Raw genomic sequence first — 17,639 nt, forward strand, 5'->3', positions numbered from 1 at the left:
CAATAAGGGTCTGCAGGAATGGTTAACGTGATTAATGACCCAAATCAAATCAACACCAGGAATATTCAAATGACAGGCCAAGAGTCATTCTTTAATCCACTTTATTTCCGTATTGTTGATAGTGTGGCAGGGTGGTGGCATGGCATATCAGCCTCAATTCCTTCACCCCTGGGTTTTCATGTACGGTATGTTTTGAACTGGAGCGGGGGATTAGTAGGACATTAGAGGTGAATCACAGTTGTTACGAAAGCCTTTAGGGCATCGAGGAGTAAAGGGAAGTTGTAACAGTGATAAACATCCTATATGTGAACTCTCCAGGCCACGGTGGCACATTTGTCTGATGCCTTTTAAGCTTCTGGCATAATTCTCTATTATACGTGTCAATAAATATCTGTTTAATATTATGAACAGCCATGTATTATAATCATTGAGACACATGAGCTGCTGCAATTGTTCCCTAGGCTTTAGTAGTTAAATGAAAGCTCGATAGAGTTGCCTGAGATCATCAGTACTACCTGAGTGAAATTCATGGCCATAGAGAAAACGTGCAGAAAGGGCAGCACCCCTTCTTATCATACCTATTGCTCGTCATCTCTAGCTCTCAGAGCAGGCTTCAAAGGGGAGGTACGTCACTGAGCCAGAGTCCACTTTCAGCTTTATTCAGCTTTTTAAGAAACTTGTTTCCTGTTTTATGGACCTGATTCACCACTAAATCCCTCCAGCTTGACACCGGTTTAACTCCAGGGAAATCAGTCCATCCTGCTGCTCTCAGTGGAGTTTTAAATGCAAAGAATGAGTGTGATGGAGGGGTGAGTCATGTGCTTTCACCTGTTAAACGAAAGGCAAACCTAATTGTCTTACCAAATTTTTGTGGTTGACTTGTAACCTTGCAAACACAACATTTACCGTGTTGATTCCCTCCCTTTCCTGGTCGTAGTTCGTCACAGCAGTGAGGGTGAGGTGGCATCTTGCTCATAGAGATGATCTCTTCAGAAGAGTTATTGAACACAAAGGAAAGCAGGGAACTGTGCAGCCACATACACGCCGCTCGTCTGGCAATAAACAGAGGAGTTATATCTTCAGGGTCATCAGCGGGTTGCCTTCTCATGTAGAGAGGAGTTGAATAACACAGGGACTCGGGATATTCCCTGTAGTCTAGTTATGTCACAATGGGCCTTATCCAAAGCTCTCCGAAACCCTCTTATTTACCTGAATGGGTTTGGGTCAGGACTGGTACGTCCATAACACCCTGAATAGATCTAGTAGAGCAACACACCAGTAATTCCATTTGTAAAACACTGACAAAGACCCCCAGAAACTTCTATTACTGTGTAACCCCAGTCTTAATTTCCCCATCATTTATCCCAGCACTGGAAACTCCTGAGCCTATGGTCATCCCTCCTCACCACCTGGCTCTTTGGTTTTCAATCACTAAGAACATTTGGGCTAAGTAACCTGCAGCATCATCATGTCCTGCTACAGACTTTGCTCAGGCTACCTATTACGGAGTCCTCAGTAAGGGCCACTGAAGCTTATATCTACAGAAATGACACTGGCCGGGACTTTCCGCAGTGACCAAAGAGCATTCAGTGTCCCATTAACAACCATGAGGTGTGGCTCGAGCAGCCAGGACATGCAAAGCACCATGTGGCCTTGTTCACCAAGATGCTCTATGGTTGTCCTTGTGTTTTTGGAGAGTTTCACAACTAAACACAGGCGTCCAGTCTTCATGGCTGTCCCTCTGGCTCCATGCGTGAGTGCTGCATTTGCTTAATAATACTAATAATAATAATAATAACAACAACAACAAAAATAGCCTAATTCTTCTGCATCAGGGGAAAATCATTTACAATGAAACCACATGCCAGGAAATAGCATGTCACAACTGATTTGGGCCCTCTTGAAGTCACTGGAAGAAAGGACTAGACTCAGTAGGGAGTGGCGGAAATGCAGAACAAGACCTTTGTTAAAGTCCGCTGTGTACACAGCTTATCTACTCCACTGCCATTTTGGCCTGCGGGCCCTCTGCAAAGTGCTTACAGCCAGAAAAGACCTGGTCCTGGGCGTCTTTCATGTGCAGAATGCAAAACCCCAAAATAACATTTTTGATGCCTGGTTGTAATCTATCTAGCTGAGAGCCCATCCTTGCCTCTTTCCACCACTGCCTCAGCATACACGGCTTTCAAGTTTGAACTTTGGAAGTGGAAGTGAACTACCTCGGTCCATGGACACTGCCACAGCTAATGGGCCTGTGTGATTCCCCTGAGCCAGAGCTCTAGGGTGCAATGTTAAGAACGGTTTTCTGACTGATCCTCCTTGATGCCTCTGGTCCTGATTGGAAATAACAGTAACCCCTAAGGCTAGGGACAGACATTACACTTAAACTGGTTTAAGTGATCAGCCACTAGTTTAAACCTGTAACAGAACAGAAGTTCAGTGCACATGAACCAGTTTCAAAATGGCTGAAACCGGTTTGAGATAAACCTGGTTGAATGTAGTATCAGACTTAACTGATTGAGCTCAAACTGGATTGTGCAATGTCTGTCCCAGACCCCTTCCTGGTTTAAGTTAAACCAGAGTCTCCCAGCATCCCAGAATGCTCTACGGCCCTAGGTTGGGCTGTGCTCTCTGCTCCAGTGGAGCAGGGCTGGCCTCGCCCCTCTGTTCCCCAGCCCAAGCAGGAACAGGCAGGGGCAGGAGGGTCTGGTCAGACGCTGGCCCTGGAAGGGAGCAGGGAAGAAGTTTATTCCCCCGCTCCCTCCCCTGTCCCACCAGCATGGACCTGCACTTCTCCGTGCTGGCTGCTTCAGCAGTGTTGCCATGGTCAGCGCCCACAGTAGCCTTGACTGAACTGGCCAGAGAGAGGTTTAATTCCCCCCTCCCTGTCCCATCGGCATGGACACAAGCTGGGTCAGCCGGGAGCTCCCCCATCACTGCTGCAGCGGTAGGGCCGGGCATGGCCAGACACTGGCCATCATGGCCCCCTGAGGCAGAGGGGGCAGGGACGAGGGTTATTCCCCACTCTGCCCCCAGAGGACTGCAGTGGGGTCTGCCCACCCTGGCTTGCATTCCCCATACACCGTGAATGGGGGCTGCTGCCCCCATCCAGGGCCCTGCCCTCTCCCACTGCAGCAGCAGGGCAGGTGTGCGGCCAGAGCCCAGCCGGCAGCACGTCTTAGAGGGGGGTTATTACCCCTCCCTTTGGCCGAGGGGGCAGGAGGGGGCTTATTTCTCTGGAGGCAGGAGGGGGCAGGGGGCCGGAGGGGGCTTAAAACAGCTGTGATTCCTTGCTGTGAATGCTACACAATAGTGAGAGTCATCAAAACACAATGAGCCAGTGCAATAATGAGTTTGATCAGCATTTCAAGTATGGGAAGGGACAGAGGGACAGGCACTGCTGCCTTCTACCTCTGGCCTACAAGAAAGGGTGAAGAAAGACAGACGTTGTTGGAAAAGATGGGGAGAGGCAGTATGTGGAGCAGAAGTGATATGGAGGCAGGGTTGTCTTCTCCCAGAATATAGCCAAGAACACATAGGAGTTAAAGTAGTTTCAACCATGTCTGTCTGGACACCCCCTGAATTTTCTGGAGGATTCAGAATAATGTCTCATTAATGTTTCCTCTTGGTCATTTGGATGAGAGACCTGCACAAGAAACAAGAGAGATGAAGGACTGCTTTACCCATGAGCAAGAGGAAAGAGTGAAAACACGTTTACATAAAGAGAAGGAGTCAGTAAATGCCCCTGTAAAAGGTACAAGCTAGTTAGTTGTTTAGGTCATAGCAATAGGGGAGGAGGCAGACAATAGCATGAGTGTATAAACTGATGCAGAAAATTATAATTTAATGGCTGTGACGTAGGTAGCAAAGTTTCCAGATAAGGTGTCTTGATTACTTTGTTTTTTGGTACAACTCTGGTAAAACCTTATTCAACTCCTTATTGTTTTGGCTGAGATGTTCCAGGTATTTTTCTCAGTCTCAGGGTTTCTTCCTTTTGAAAGGTCTAGCAAAACCAGTTTGTTTGCTGCAAGAAAAATTCAATTCTTCATCCGTTCCTGAACTACCCTCGTCACCTTACTATGTGAGCACTATTCCACAAGGTTTGCACATTGAGGTGACGAATCAGCCTTAGCTCATTTAGCCCAATGGTTGAGCAGAGAGGCTCCCATCCCCAGTTACTATAAAGATAGCCTCCCATGTTGATTGCCCCCAGTAGGGACTGGAGTAGGTTCCTGCCAAACAGCCCTGGGCAGCTTTACATTTTATGCTGTTGTTCCTTTCTACATCTCCAATTACCATTGTAACTCCAATGAGTGAAGAGAAAGAACCAGGAAGTCTGAAAAATAAAGAGCAGAGGACAAAAGGACTCAACTCTCCAAAGACAGCTCTGAATGCTAGACAATAACGGCACTAATAAAAAATATGATCACCAGGGATCAGAGCGGCCGTCTGCCTGAGTTTGCAGATAGCTCCTTTGCAAGTTTAGGTTTAATGGTGCTTCTTTTAAAGAAATACCTAAAACTAACTCCCCTGCAGCTACCGCTACCACTGCCCCTACAACAGGTAAGGAGGAGGAACCTGTCCGTCTGAAGATGAAGAGCAGGGAGCAGGAGCGCGGTGCTCCAGAAAGACGGGGGTGAAGCTGAGAAGCTCCCCTCATTCCTCCCCTTGGCCTTGTGTGGGCAGTGGGGTGGCTTCTCTACCTCCTTACAAGGGATTGCGTCCATTCGGCCATCCCTGGTGGTCTTACTAAATACCTGCCCTGGGACTATCAGTATCAGCCCCAAAGACGTTCTCCAAACACTGGCAGGGAGCATCATCCCCAAGTACGAAAGAGGTTGAACTTCCAGCCTCCATTTGCATCACAAGGGATCAGGGTGGCTGTGTGTGTGTTTGCCAGACAACTCCTGTGCAGCTTTATGTTTTATGATGCTTCTTTTCCAGGAACATCTACAGTGACCATCCCTACCAAGAACGCTACCACTTCCCCTACAACAGGTAAGGAGGAGGAACCAGTCCTTCTGAAGACGAAGAGCAGGGAGCAGGAGCGCGGTGCTCCAGAAAGATGGGTGTGAAGCTGAACAAGAGCGATAGGCACAGAAGTGTCCTGGGCCAGCGCTCATGCATGACCTGGTGACATGGGGGGTAGGATCTGTATTTAGAGTGGGGCTCCCTGCTCGGGGTTGCTGATGTGATTAAGGGAGGTTGTACAATCCAGCCAGTTTGCTGACACTGCAATTTTTGGTTTCTACCCGGATATGAAACTCTTCTTGACTGGTTCCCTGGCAGTCTGGGGGAGTGCCGGCTTTTACAGAATGAAGCCCAAGGCCTTGGATCCTCCCCTCAAACCCATCCTTGTTAGGGGAGAGAAGAGAAGAGGGAGCAAAAGAAACTCAGAAGCTCCCCTCATGTCTTCCTCTGGCCTGGTGTGGGCAGTGGGATGGCTCCTCTACCTCCTTACAAGTGGTTGTGTCCATTCGGCTATTCCCTGGTAGCGTTGATGAATGCCTTCCCCTGGGAACATAAGTATCCACTCCAAGTATGTTTTCCATACTGGGCAGGGAGCCAGTGTTCCCAAGTACTAGAATGGTGGAAGGAAATCCCAGCCTGATTTCCTTGAAGAGGGTCTGAGAGAATGTCTACAGGTGTTTGTCAGATGTCCTCCATTCAACTTCACATGTCATGATGCTTCTTTTACAGAAACATCTACACCGACCACCCCTGCCACCACCGCTACCACTTCCCCTACAACAGGTAAGGAGGAGGAACCAGTCCGTCTGAACATAAAGAGCAGGAGGCAGGAGCGCGGTGCTCCAGAAAGAGGGGGGTGAAGCTGAACAAGAGCGATAGGCACAGAAGTGTCCTGGGCCAGCCCTCATGCATGACCCGGTGACATGGGGGGTAGGATCCGTATTTAGAGTGGGGCTCCCCACTCAGGGTTGCTGATATGGTTAAGGGAGGTTGTAAAAGCCAGCCGGTTTGCTGACACTGCAATTTTTGGTTTCCACCCGGATATGAAACTCTTCCTGACTGGTTCCCTGGCAGTTTCGTCCCTCTGGGGGAGTGCTGGCTTTTATAGAATGAACCCCGAGGTCTTGGATCCTCCCCTCAAACTCATCCTCAATAGGGGAGAGAAAAGAAGAGGGGGAAAAAGCAACTCAGAAGCTCCCCTCATTCCTTCCCTTGGCCTTGCGTGGGCAGTGGGGTGGCTTCTCTACCTCCTTGCAAGGGATTGCGTCCATTCGGCCATCCCTGGTGGTCTTACTAAATACCTGCCCTGGGACTATCAGTATCAGCCCCAAAGACATTCTCCAAACACTGGCAGGGAGCATCATCCCCAAGTACGAAAGAGGTTGAACTTCCAGCCTCCATTTGCATCACAAGGGATCAGGGTGGCTGTGTGTGTGTTTGCCAGACAACTCCTGTGCAGCTTTATGTTTTATGATGCTTCTTTTCCAGGAACATCTACAGTGACCATCCCTACCAAGAACGCTACCACTTCCCCTACAACAGGTAAGGAGGAGGAACCAGTCCTTCTGAAGACGAAGAGCAGGGAGCAGGAGCGCGGTGCTCCAGAAAGATGGGTGTGAAGCTGAACAAGAGCGATAGGCACAGAAGTGTCCTGGGCCAACCCTCATGCATGACCTGGTGACATGGGGGGTAGGATCCGTATTTAGAGTGGGGCTCCCTGCTCGGGGTTGCTGATGTGATTAAGGGAGGTTGTACAATCCAGCCAGTTTGCTGACACTGCAATTTTTGGTTTCTACCCGGATATGAAACTCTTCTTGACTGGTTCCCTGGCAGTCTGGGGGAGTGCCGGCTTTTACAGAATGAAGCCCAAGGCCTTGGATCCTCCCCTCAAACCCATCCTTGTTAGGGGAGAGAAGAGAAGAGGGAGCAAAAGAAACTCAGAAGCTCCCCTCATGTCTTCCTCTGGCCTGGTGTGGGCAGTGGGATGGCTCCTCTACCTCCTTACAAGTGGTTGTGTCCATTCGGCTATTCCCTGGTAGCGTTGATGAATGCCTTCCCCTGGGAACATAAGTATCCACTCCAAGTATGTTTTCCATACTGGGCAGGGAGCCAGTGTTCCCAAGTACTAGAATGGTGGAAGGAAATCCCAGCCTGATTTCCTTGAAGAGGGTCTGAGAGAATGTCTACAGGTGTTTGTCAGATGTCCTCCATTCAACTTCACATGTCATGATGCTTCTTTTACAGAAACATCTACACCGACCACCCCTGCCACCACCGCTACCACTTCCCCTACAACAGGTAAGGAGGAGGAACCAGTCCGTCTGAACATAAAGAGCAGGAGGCAGGAGCGCGGTGCTCCAGAAAGAGGGGGGTGAAGCTGAACAAGAGCGATAGGCACAGAAGTGTCCTGGGCCAGCCCTCATGCATGACCCGGTGACATGGGGGGTAGGATCCGTATTTAGAGTGGGGCTCCCCACTCAGGGTTGCTGATATGATTAAGGGAGGTTGTAAAAGCCAGCCGGTTTGCTGACACTGCAATTTTTGGTTTCCACCCGGATATGAAACTCTTCCTGACTGGTTCCCTGGCAGTTTCGTCCCTCTGGGGGAGTGCTGGCTTTTATAGAATGAACCCCGAGGTCTTGGATCCTCCCCTCAAACTCATCCTCAATAGGGGAGAGAAAAGAAGAGGGGGAAAAAGCAACTCAGAAGCTCCCCTCATTCCTTCCCTTGGCCTTGCGTGGGCAGTGGGTTGGCTTCTCTACCTCCTTGCAAGGGATTGCGTCCATTCGGCCATCCCTGGTGGTCTTACTAAATACCTGCCCTGGGACTATCAGTATCAGCCCCAAAGACATTCTCCAAACACTGGCAGGGAGCATCATCCCCAAGTACGAAAGAGGTTGAACTTCCAGCCTCCATTTGCATCACAAGGGATCAGGGTGGCTGTGTGTGTGTTTGCCAGGCAACTCCTGTGCAGCTTTATGTTTTATGATGCTTCTTTTCCAGGAACATCTACAGTGACCATCCCTACCAAGAACGCTACCACTTCCCCTACAACAGGTAAGGAGGAGGAACCAGTCCTTCTGAAGACAAAGAGCAGGGAGCAGGAGCGCGGTGCTCCAGAAAGAGGGGGGTGAAGCTGAACAAGAGCGATAGGCACAGAAGTGTCCTGGGCCAGCCCTCATGCATGACCTGGTGACATGGGGGGTAGGATCTGTATTTAGAGTGGGGCTCCCTGCTCGGGGTTGCTGATGTGATTAAGGGAGGTTGTACAATCCAGCCAGTTTGCTGACACTGCAATTTTTGGTTTCTACCCGGATATGAAACTCTTCTTGACTGGTTCCCTGGCAGTCTGGGGGAGTGCCGGCTTTTACAGAATGAAGCCCAAGGCCTTGGATCCTCCCCTCAAACCCATCCTTGTTAGGGGAGAGAAGAGAAGAGGGAGCAAAAGAAACTCAGAAGCTCCCCTCATGTCTTCCTCTGGCCTGGTGTGGGCAGTGGGATGGCTCCTCTACCTCCTTACAAGTGGTTGTGTCCATTCGGCTATTCGCTGGTAGTGTTGATGAATGCCTTCCCCTGGGAACATAAGTATCCACTCCAAGTATGTTTTCCATACTGGGCAGGGAGCCAGTGTTCCCAAGTACTAGAATGGTGGAAGGAAATCCCAGCCTGATTTCCTTGAAGAGGGTCTGAGAGAATGTCTACAGGTGTTTGTCAGATGTCCTCCATTCAACTTCACATGTCATGATGCTTCTTTTACAGAAACATCTACACCGACCACCCCTGCCACCACCACTACCACTTCCCCTACAGCAGGTAAGGAGGAGGAACCAGTCCTTCTGAAGACCAAGAGCAGGGAGCAGGAGCGCGGTGCTCCAGAAAGATGGGTGTGAAGCTGAACAAGAGCGATAGGCACAGAAGTGTCCTGGGCCAACCCTCATGCATGACCTGGTGACATGGGGGGTAGGATCTGTATTTAGAGTGGGGCTCCCTGCTCGGGGTTGCTGATGTGATTAAGGGAGGTTGTACAATCCAGCCAGTTTGCTGACACTGCAATTTTTGGTTTCTACCCGGATATGAAACTCTTCTTGACTGGTTCCCTGGCAGTCTGGGGGAGTGCCGGCTTTTACAGAATGAAGCCCAAGGCCTTGGATCCTCCCCTCAAACCCATCCTTGTTAGGGGAGAGAAGAGAAGAGGGAGCAAAAGAAACTCAGAAGCTCCCCTCATGTCTTCCTCTGGCCTGGTGTGGGCAGTGGGATGGCTCCTCTACCTCCTTACAAGTGGTTGTGTCCATTCGGCTATTCCCTGGTAGCGTTGATGAATGCCTTCCCCTGGGAACATAAGTATCCACTCCAAGTATGTTTTCCATACTGGGCAGGGAGCCAGTGTTCCCAAGTACTAGAATGGTGGAAGGAAATCCCAGCCTGATTTCCTTGAAGAGGGTCTGAGAGAATGTCTACAGGTGTTTGTCAGATGTCCTCCATTCAACTTCACATGTCATGATGCTTCTTTTACAGAAACATCTACACCGACCACCCCTGCCACCACCGCTACCACTTCCCCTACAACAGGTAAGGAGGAGGAACCAGTCCGTCTGAACATAAAGAGCAGGAGGCAGGAGCGCGGTGCTCCAGAAAGAGGGGGGTGAAGCTGAACAAGAGCGATAGGCACAGAAGTGTCCTGGGCCAGCCCTCATGCATGACCCGGTGACATGGGGGGTAGGATCCGTATTTAGAGTGGGGCTCCCCACTCAGGGTTGCTGATATGATTAAGGGAGGTTGTAAAAGCCAGCCGGTTTGCTGACACTGCAATTTTTGGTTTCCACCCGGATATGAAACTCTTCCTGACTGGATCCCTGGCAGTTTCGTCCCTCTGGGGGAGTGCTGGCTTTTATAGAATGAACCCCGAGGTCTTGGATCCTCCCCTCAAACTCATCCTCAATAGGGGAGAGAAAAGAAGAGGGGGAAAAAGCAACTCAGAAGCTCCCCTCATTCCTTCCCTTGGCCTTGCGTGGGCAGTGGGGTGGCTTCTCTACCTCCTTGCAAGGGATTGCGTCCATTCGGCCATCCCTGGTGGTCTTACTAAATACCTGCCCTGGGACTATCAGTATCAGCCCCAAAGACATTCTCCAAACACTGGCAGGGAGCATCATCCCCAAGTACGAAAGAGGTTGAACTTCCAGCCTCCATTTGCATCACAAGGAATCAGGGTGGCTGTGTGTGTGTTTGCCAGACAACTCCTGTGCAGCTTTATGTTTTATGATGCTTCTTTTCCAGGAACATCTACAGTGACCATCCCTACCAAGAACGCTACCACTTCCCCTGCAACAGGTAAGGAGGAGGAACCAGTCCTTCTGAAGACGAAGAGCAGGGAGCAGGAGCGCGGTGCTCCAGAAAGAGGGGGGTGAAGCTGAACAAGAGCGATAGGCACAGAAGTGTCCTGGGCCAGCCCTCATGCATGACCTGGTGACATGGGGGGTAGGATCTGTATTTAGAGTGGGGCTCCCTGCTCGGGGTTGCTGATGTGATTAAGGGAGGTTGTACAATCCAGCCAGTTTGCTGACACTGCAATTTTTGGTTTCTACCCGGATATGAAACTCTTCTTGACTGGTTCCCTGGCAGTCTGGGGGAGTGCCGGCTTTTACAGAATGAAGCCCAAGGCCTTGGATCCTCCCCTCAAACCCATCCTTGTTAGGGGAGAGAAGAGAAGAGGGAGCAAAAGAAACTCAGAAGCTCCCCTCATGTCTTCCTCTGGCCTGGTGTGGGCAGTGGGATGGCTCCTCTACCTCCTTACAAGTGGTTGTGTCCATTCGGCTATTCCCTGGTAGCGTTGATGAATGCCTTCCCCTGGGAACATAAGTATCCACTCCAAGTATGTTTTCCATACTGGGCAGGGAGCCAGTGTTCCCAAGTACTAGAATGGTGGAAGGAAATCCCAGCCTGATTTCCTTGAAGAGGGTCTGAGAGAATGTCTACAGGTGTTTGTCAGATGTCCTCCATTCAACTTCACATGTCATGATGCTTCTTTTACAGAAACATCTACACCGACCACCCCTGCCACCACCACTACCACTTCCCCTACAACAGGTAAGGAGGAGGAACCAGTCCGTCTGAACATAAAGAGCAGGAGGCAGGAGCACGGTGCTCCAGAAAGAGGGGGTGAAGCTGAACAAGAGCGATAGGCACAGAAGTGTCCTGGGCCAGCCCTCATGCATGACCCGGTGACATGGGGGGTAGGATCCGTATTTAGAGTGGGGCTCCCCACTCAGGGTTGCTGATGTGATTAAGGGAGGTTGTAAAAGCCAGCCGGTTTGCTGACACTGCAATTTTTGGTTTCCACCCGGATATGAAACTCTTCCTGACTGGTTCCCTGGCAGTTTCGTCCCTCTGGGGGAGTGCTGGCTTTTATAGAATGAACCCCGAGGTCTTGGATCCTCCCCTCAAACTCATCCTCAATAGGGGAGAGAAAAGAAGAGGGGGAAAAAGCAACTCAGAAGCTCCCCTCATTCCTTCCCTTGGCCTTGCGTGGGCAGTGGGGTGGCTTCTCTACCTCCTTACAAGGGATTGCGTCCATTCGGCCATCCCTGGTGGTCTTACTAAATACCTGCCCTGGGACTATCAGTATCAGCCCCAAAGACGTTCTCCAAACACTGGCAGGGAGCATCATCCCCAAGTACGAAAGAGGTTGAACTTCCAGCCTCCATTTGCATCACAAGGGATCAGGGTAGCTGTGTGTGTGTTTGCCAGACAACTCCTGTGCAGCTTTATGTTTTATGATGCTTCTTTTCCAGGAACATCTACAGTGACCATCCCTACCAAGAACGCTACCACTTCCCCTACAACAGGTAAGGAGGAGGAACCAGTCCTTCTGAAGACGAAGAGCAGGGAGCAGGAGCGCGGTGCTCCAGAAAGAGGGGGGTGAAGCTGAACAAGAGCGATAGGCACAGAAGTGTCCTGGGCCAACCCTCATGCATGACCTGGTGACATGGGGGGTAGGATCCGTATTTAGAGTGGGGCTCCCTGCTCGGGGTTGCTGATGTGATTAAGGGAGGTTGTACAATCCAGCCAGTTTGCTGACACTGCAATTTTTGGTTTCTACCCGGATATGAAACTCTTCTTGACTGGTTCCCTGGCAGTCTCGGGGAGTGCCGGCTTTTACAGAATGAAGCCCAAGGCCTTGGATCCTCCCCTCAAACCCATCCTTGTTAGGGGAGAGAAGAGAAGAGGGAGCAAAAGAAACTCAGAAGCTCCCCTCATGTCTTCCTCTGGCCTGGTGTGGGCAGTGGGATGGCTCCTCTACCTCCTTACAAGTGGTTGTGTCCATTCGGCTATTCCCTGGTAGTGTTGATGAATGCCTTCCCCTGGGAACATAAGTATCCACTCCAAGTATGTTTTCCATACTGGGCAGGGAGCCAGTGTTCCCAAGTACTAGAATGGTGGAAGGAAATCCCAGCCTGATTTCCTTGAAGAGGGTCTGAGAGAATGTCTACAGGTGTTTGTCAGATGTCCTCCATTCAACTTCACATGTCATGATGCTTCTTTTACAGAAACATCTACACCGACCACCCCTGCCACCACCGCTACCACTTCCCCTACAACAGGTAAGGAGGAGGAACCAGTCCGTCTGAACATAAAGAGCAGGAGGCAGGAGCGCGGTGCTCCAGAAAGAGGGGGGTGAAGCTGAACAAGAGCGATAGGCACAGAAGTGTCCTGGGCCAGCCCTCATGCATGACCCGGTGACATGGGGGGTAGGATCCGTATTTAGAGTGGGGCTCCCCACTCAGGGTTGCTGATATGATTAAGGGAGGTTGTAAAAGCCAGCCGGTTTGCTGACACTGCAATTTTTGGTTTCCACCCGGATATGAAACTCTTCCTGACTGGATCCCTGGCAGTTTCGTCCCTCTGGGGGAGTGCTGGCTTTTATAGAATGAACCCCGAGGTCTTGGATCCTCCCCTCAAACTCATCCTCAATAGGGGAGAGAAAAGAAGAGGGGGAAAAAGCAACTCAGAAGCTCCCCTCATTCCTTCCCTTGGCCTTGCGTGGGCAGTGGGGTGGCTTCTCTACCTCCTTGCAAGGGATTGCGTCCATTCGGCCATCCCTGGTGGTCTTACTAAATACCTGCCCTGGGACTATCAGTATCAGCCCCAAAGACATTCTCCAAACACTGGCAGGGAGCATCATCCCCAAGTACAAAAGAGGTTGAACTTCCAGCCTCCATTTGCATCACAAGGAATCAGGGTGGCTGTGTGTGTGTTTGCCAGACAACTCCTGTGCAGCTTTATGTTTTATGATGCTTCTTTTCCAGGAACATCTACAGTGACCATCCCTACCAAGAACGCTACCACTTCCCCTGCAACAGGTAAGGAGGAGGAACCAGTCCTTCTGAAGACGAAGAGCAGGGAGCAGGAGCGCGGTGCTCCAGAAAGAGGGGGGTGAAGCTGAACAAGAGCGATAGGCACAGAAGTGTCCTGGGCCAGCCCTCATGCATGACCTGGTGACATGGGGGGTAGGATCTGTATTTAGAGTGGGGCTCCCTGCTCGGGGTTGCTGATGTGATTAAGGGAGGTTGTACAATCCAGCCAGTTTGCTGACACTGCAATTTTTGGTTTCTACCCGGATATGAAACTCTTCTTGACTGGTTCCCTGGCAGTCTGGGGGAGTGCCGGCTTTTACAGAATGAAGCCCAAGGCCTTGGATCCTCCCCTCAAACCCATCCTTGTTAGGGGAGAGAAGAGAAGAGGGAGCAAAAGAAACTCAGAAGCTCCCCTCATGTCTTCCTCTGGCCTGGTGTGGGCAGTGGGATGGCTCCTCTACCTCCTTACAAGTGGTTGTGTCCATTCGGCTATTCCCTGGTAGCGTTGATGAATGCCTTCCCCTGGGAACATAAGTATCCACTCCAAGTATGTTTTCCATACTGGGCAGGGAGCCAGTGTTCCCAAGTACTAGAATGGTGGAAGGAAATCCCAGCCTGATTTCCTTGAAGAGGGTCTGAGAGAATGTCTACAGGTGTTTGTCAGATGTCCTCCATTCAACTTCACATGTCATGATGCTTCTTTTACAGAAACATCTACACCGACCACCCCTGCCACCACCACTACCACTTCCCCTACAACAGGTAAGGAGGAGGAACCAGTCCGTCTGAACATAAAGAGCAGGAGGCAGGAGCACGGTGCTCCAGAAAGAGGGGGTGAAGCTGAACAAGAGCGATAGGCACAGAAGTGTCCTGGGCCAGCCCTCATGCATGACCCGGTGACATGGGGGGTAGGATCCGTATTTAGAGTGGGGCTCCCCACTCAGGGTTGCTGATGTGATTAAGGGAGGTTGTAAAAGCCAGCCGGTTTGCTGACACTGCAATTTTTGGTTTCCACCCGGATATGAAACTCTTCCTGACTGGTTCCCTGGCAGTTTCGTCCCTCTGGGGGAGTGCTGGCTTTTATAGAATGAACCCCGAGGTCTTGGATCCTCCCCTCAAACTCATCCTCAATAGGGGAGAGAAAAGAAGAGGGGGAAAAAGCAACTCAGAAGCTCCCCTCATTCCTTCCCTTGGCCTTGCGTGGGCAGTGGGGTGGCTTCTCTACCTCCTTACAAGGGATTGCGTCCATTCGGCCATCCCTGGTGGTCTTACTAAATACCTGCCCTGGGACTATCAGTATCAGCCCCAAAGACATTCTCCAAACACTGGCAGGGAGCATCATCCCCAAGTACGAAAGAGGTTGAACTTCCAGCCTCCATTTGCATCACAAGGGATCAGGGTAGCTGTGTGTGTGTTTGCCAGACAACTCCTGTGCAGCTTTATGTTTTATGATGCTTCTTTTCCAGGAACATCTACAGTGACCATCCCTACCAAGAACGCTACCACTTCCCCTACAACAGGTAAGGAGGAGGAACCAGTCCTTCTGAAGACGAAGAGCAGGGAGCAGGAGCGCGGTGCTCCAGAAAGAGGGGGGTGAAGCTGAACAAGAGCGATAGGCACAGAAGTGTCCTGGGCCAACCCTCATGCATGACCTGGTGACATGGGGGGTAGGATCCGTATTTAGAGTGGGGCTCCCTGCTCGGGGTTGCTGATGTGATTAAGGGAGGTTGTACAATCCAGCCAGTTTGCTGACACTGCAATTTTTGGTTTCTACCCGGATATGAAACTCTTCTTGACTGGTTCCCTGGCAGTCTGGGGGAGTGCCGGCTTTTACAGAATGAAGCCCAAGGCCTTGGATCCTCCCCTCAAACCCATCCTTGTTAGGGGAGAGAAGAGAAGAGGGAGCAAAAGAAACTCAGAAGCTCCCCTCATGTCTTCCTCTGGCCTGGTGTGGGCAGTGGGATGGCTCCTCTACCTCCTTACAAGTGGTTGTGTCCATTCGGCTATTCCCTGGTAGCGTTGATGAATGCCTTCCCCTGGGAACATAAGTATCCACTCCAAGTATGTTTTCCATACTGGGCAGGGAGCCAGTGTTCCCAAGTACTAGAATGGTGGAAGGAAATCCCAGCCTGATTTCCTTGAAGAGGGTCTGAGAGAATGTCTACAGGTGTTTGTCAGATGTCCTCCATTCAACTTCACATGTCATGATGCTTCTTTTACAGAAACATCTACACCGACCACCCCTGCCACCACCGCTACCACTTCCCCTACAACAGGTAAGGAGGAGGAACCAGTCCGTCTGAACATAAAGAGCAGGAGGCAGGAGCGCGGTGCTCCAGAAAGAGGGGGGTGAAGCTGAACAAGAGCGATAGGCACAGAAGTGTCCTGGGCCAGCCCTCATGCATGACCCGGTGACATGGGGGGTAGGATCCGTATTTAGAGTGGGGCTCCCCACTCAGGGTTGCTGATATGATTAAGGGAGGTTGTAAAAGCCAGCCGGTTTGCTGACACTGCAATTTTTGGTTTCCACCCGGATATGAAACTCTTCCTGACTGGTTCCCTGGCAGTTTCGTCCCTCTGGGGGAGTGCTGGCTTTTATAGAATGAACCCCGAGGTCTTGGATCCTCCCCTCAAACTCATCCTCAATAGGGGAGAGAAAAGAAGAGGGGGAAAAAGCAACTCAGAAGCTCCCCTCATTCCTTCCCTTGGCCTTGTGTGGGCAGTGGGGTGGCTTCTCTACCTCCTTACAAGGGATTGCGTCCATTTGGCCATCCCTGGTGGTCTTACTAAATACCTGCCCTGGGACTATCAGTATCAGCCCGAAAGACATTCTCCAAACACTGGCAGGGAGCATCATCCCCAAGTACGAAAGAGGTTGAACTTCCAGCCTCCATTTGCATCACGAGGGATCAGGGTGGCTGTGCGTGTGTTTGCCAGACAACTCCTGTGCAGCTTTGTTTTATGATGTTTCTTTTACAGGAACACCTGCACCGACCACCCCTACCAGCATTGCTACCACTGCCGCTACAACAGGTAAGGAGGAGGAACCTGTCCGTCTGAAGATGAAGAGCAGGGAGCAGGAGCGCGGTGCTCCAGAAAGAGGGGGGTGAAGCTGAGAAGCTCCCCTCATTCCTCCCCTTGGCCTTGTGTGGGCAGTGGGGTGGCTTCTCTACCTCCTTACATGGGATTGCGTCCATTCGGCCATCCCTGGTGGTCTTACTAAATACCTGCCCTGGGACTATCAGTATCAGCCCCAAAGACATTCTCCAAACACTGGCAGGGAGCATCATCCCCAAGTACGAAAGAGGTTGAACTTCCAGCCTCCATTTGCATCACAAGGGATCAGGGTGGCTGTGTGTGTGTTTGCCAGACAACTCCTGTGCAGCTTTATGTTTTATGATGCTTCTTTTCCAGGAACATCTACAGTGACCATCCCTACCAAGAACGCTACCACTTCCCCTGCAACAGGTAAGGAGGAGGAACCAGTCCTTCTGAAGACGAAGAGCAGGGAGCAGGAGCGCGGTGCTCCAGAAAGATGGGTGTGAAGCTGAACAAGAGCGATAGGCACAGAAGTGTCCTGGGCCAGCCCTCATGCATGACCTGGTGACATGGGGGGTAGGATCTGTATTTAGAGTGGGGCTCCCTGCTCGGGGTTGCTGATGTGATTAAGGGAGGTTGTACAATCCAGCCAGTTTGCTGACACCGCAATTTTTGGTTTCTACCCGGATATGAAACTCTTCTTGACTGGTTCCCTGGCAGTCTGGGGGAGTGCCGGCTTTTACAGAATGAAGCCCAAGGCCTTGGATCCTCCCCTCAAACCCATCCTTGTTAGGGGAGAGAAGAGAAGAGGGAGCAAAAGAAACTCAGAAGCTCCCCTCATGTCTTCCTCTGGCCTGGTGTGGGCAGTGGGATGGCTCCTCTACCTCCTTACAAGTGGTTGTGTCCATTCGGCTATTCGCTGGTAGTGTTGATGAATGCCTTCCCCTGGGAACATAAGTATCCACTCCAAGTATGTTTTCCATACTGGGCAGGGAGCCAGTGTTCCCAAGTACTAGAATGGTGGAAGGAAATCCCAGCCTGATTTCCTTGAAGAGGGTCTGAGAGAATGTCTACAGGTGTTTGTCAGATGTCCTCCATTCAACTTCACATGTCATGATGCTTCTTTTACAGAAACATCTACACCGACCACCCCTGCCACCACCACTACCACTTCCCCTACAACAGGTAAGGAGGAGGAACCAGTCCGTCTGAACATAAAGAGCAGGGAGCAGGAGCATGGTGCTCCAGAAAGAGGGGGGTGAAGCTGAACAAGAGCGATAG

General features: G+C 51.0%; 1 protein-coding gene across 12 annotated transcripts in view; it reads left to right on the plus strand.

The window, feature by feature from the left end:
* The window catches only part of MUC13 (mucin 13, cell surface associated), a 39,780-nt gene that overhangs the window by 751 nt on the left and 21,390 nt on the right, over positions 1–17,639 (plus strand). For 2 of the 12 annotated variants that reach the window (XM_059727457.1, XM_059727456.1), the window contains exons 2-19: positions 4,942–4,995; positions 5,698–5,751; positions 6,457–6,510; positions 7,213–7,266; positions 7,972–8,025; positions 8,728–8,781; positions 9,484–9,537; positions 10,243–10,296; positions 10,999–11,052; positions 11,757–11,810; positions 12,513–12,566; positions 13,272–13,325; positions 14,028–14,081; positions 14,786–14,839; positions 15,542–15,595; positions 16,299–16,352; positions 16,734–16,787; positions 17,490–17,543. In XM_059727457.1, the coding sequence (XP_059583440.1) occupies positions 4,942–4,995; positions 5,698–5,751; positions 6,457–6,510; positions 7,213–7,266; positions 7,972–8,025; positions 8,728–8,781; positions 9,484–9,537; positions 10,243–10,296; positions 10,999–11,052; positions 11,757–11,810; positions 12,513–12,566; positions 13,272–13,325; positions 14,028–14,081; positions 14,786–14,839; positions 15,542–15,595; positions 16,299–16,352; positions 16,734–16,787; positions 17,490–17,543 (972 nt within the window). The remainder of the gene's footprint in view (positions 1–4,941; positions 4,996–5,697; positions 5,752–6,456; positions 6,511–7,212; positions 7,267–7,971; positions 8,026–8,727; positions 8,782–9,483; positions 9,538–10,242; positions 10,297–10,998; positions 11,053–11,756; positions 11,811–12,512; positions 12,567–13,271; positions 13,326–14,027; positions 14,082–14,785; positions 14,840–15,541; positions 15,596–16,298; positions 16,353–16,733; positions 16,788–17,489; positions 17,544–17,639) is intronic. The other 10 variants (XM_059727463.1, XM_059727461.1, XM_059727464.1 and 7 more) reach the window with 10 other exon arrangements.

The sequence above is a fragment of the Alligator mississippiensis genome, chromosome 4, assembly GCF_030867095.1.
Source record: "Alligator mississippiensis isolate rAllMis1 chromosome 4, rAllMis1, whole genome shotgun sequence".
Lineage (NCBI taxonomy): Eukaryota > Metazoa > Chordata > Crocodylia > Alligatoridae > Alligator > Alligator mississippiensis.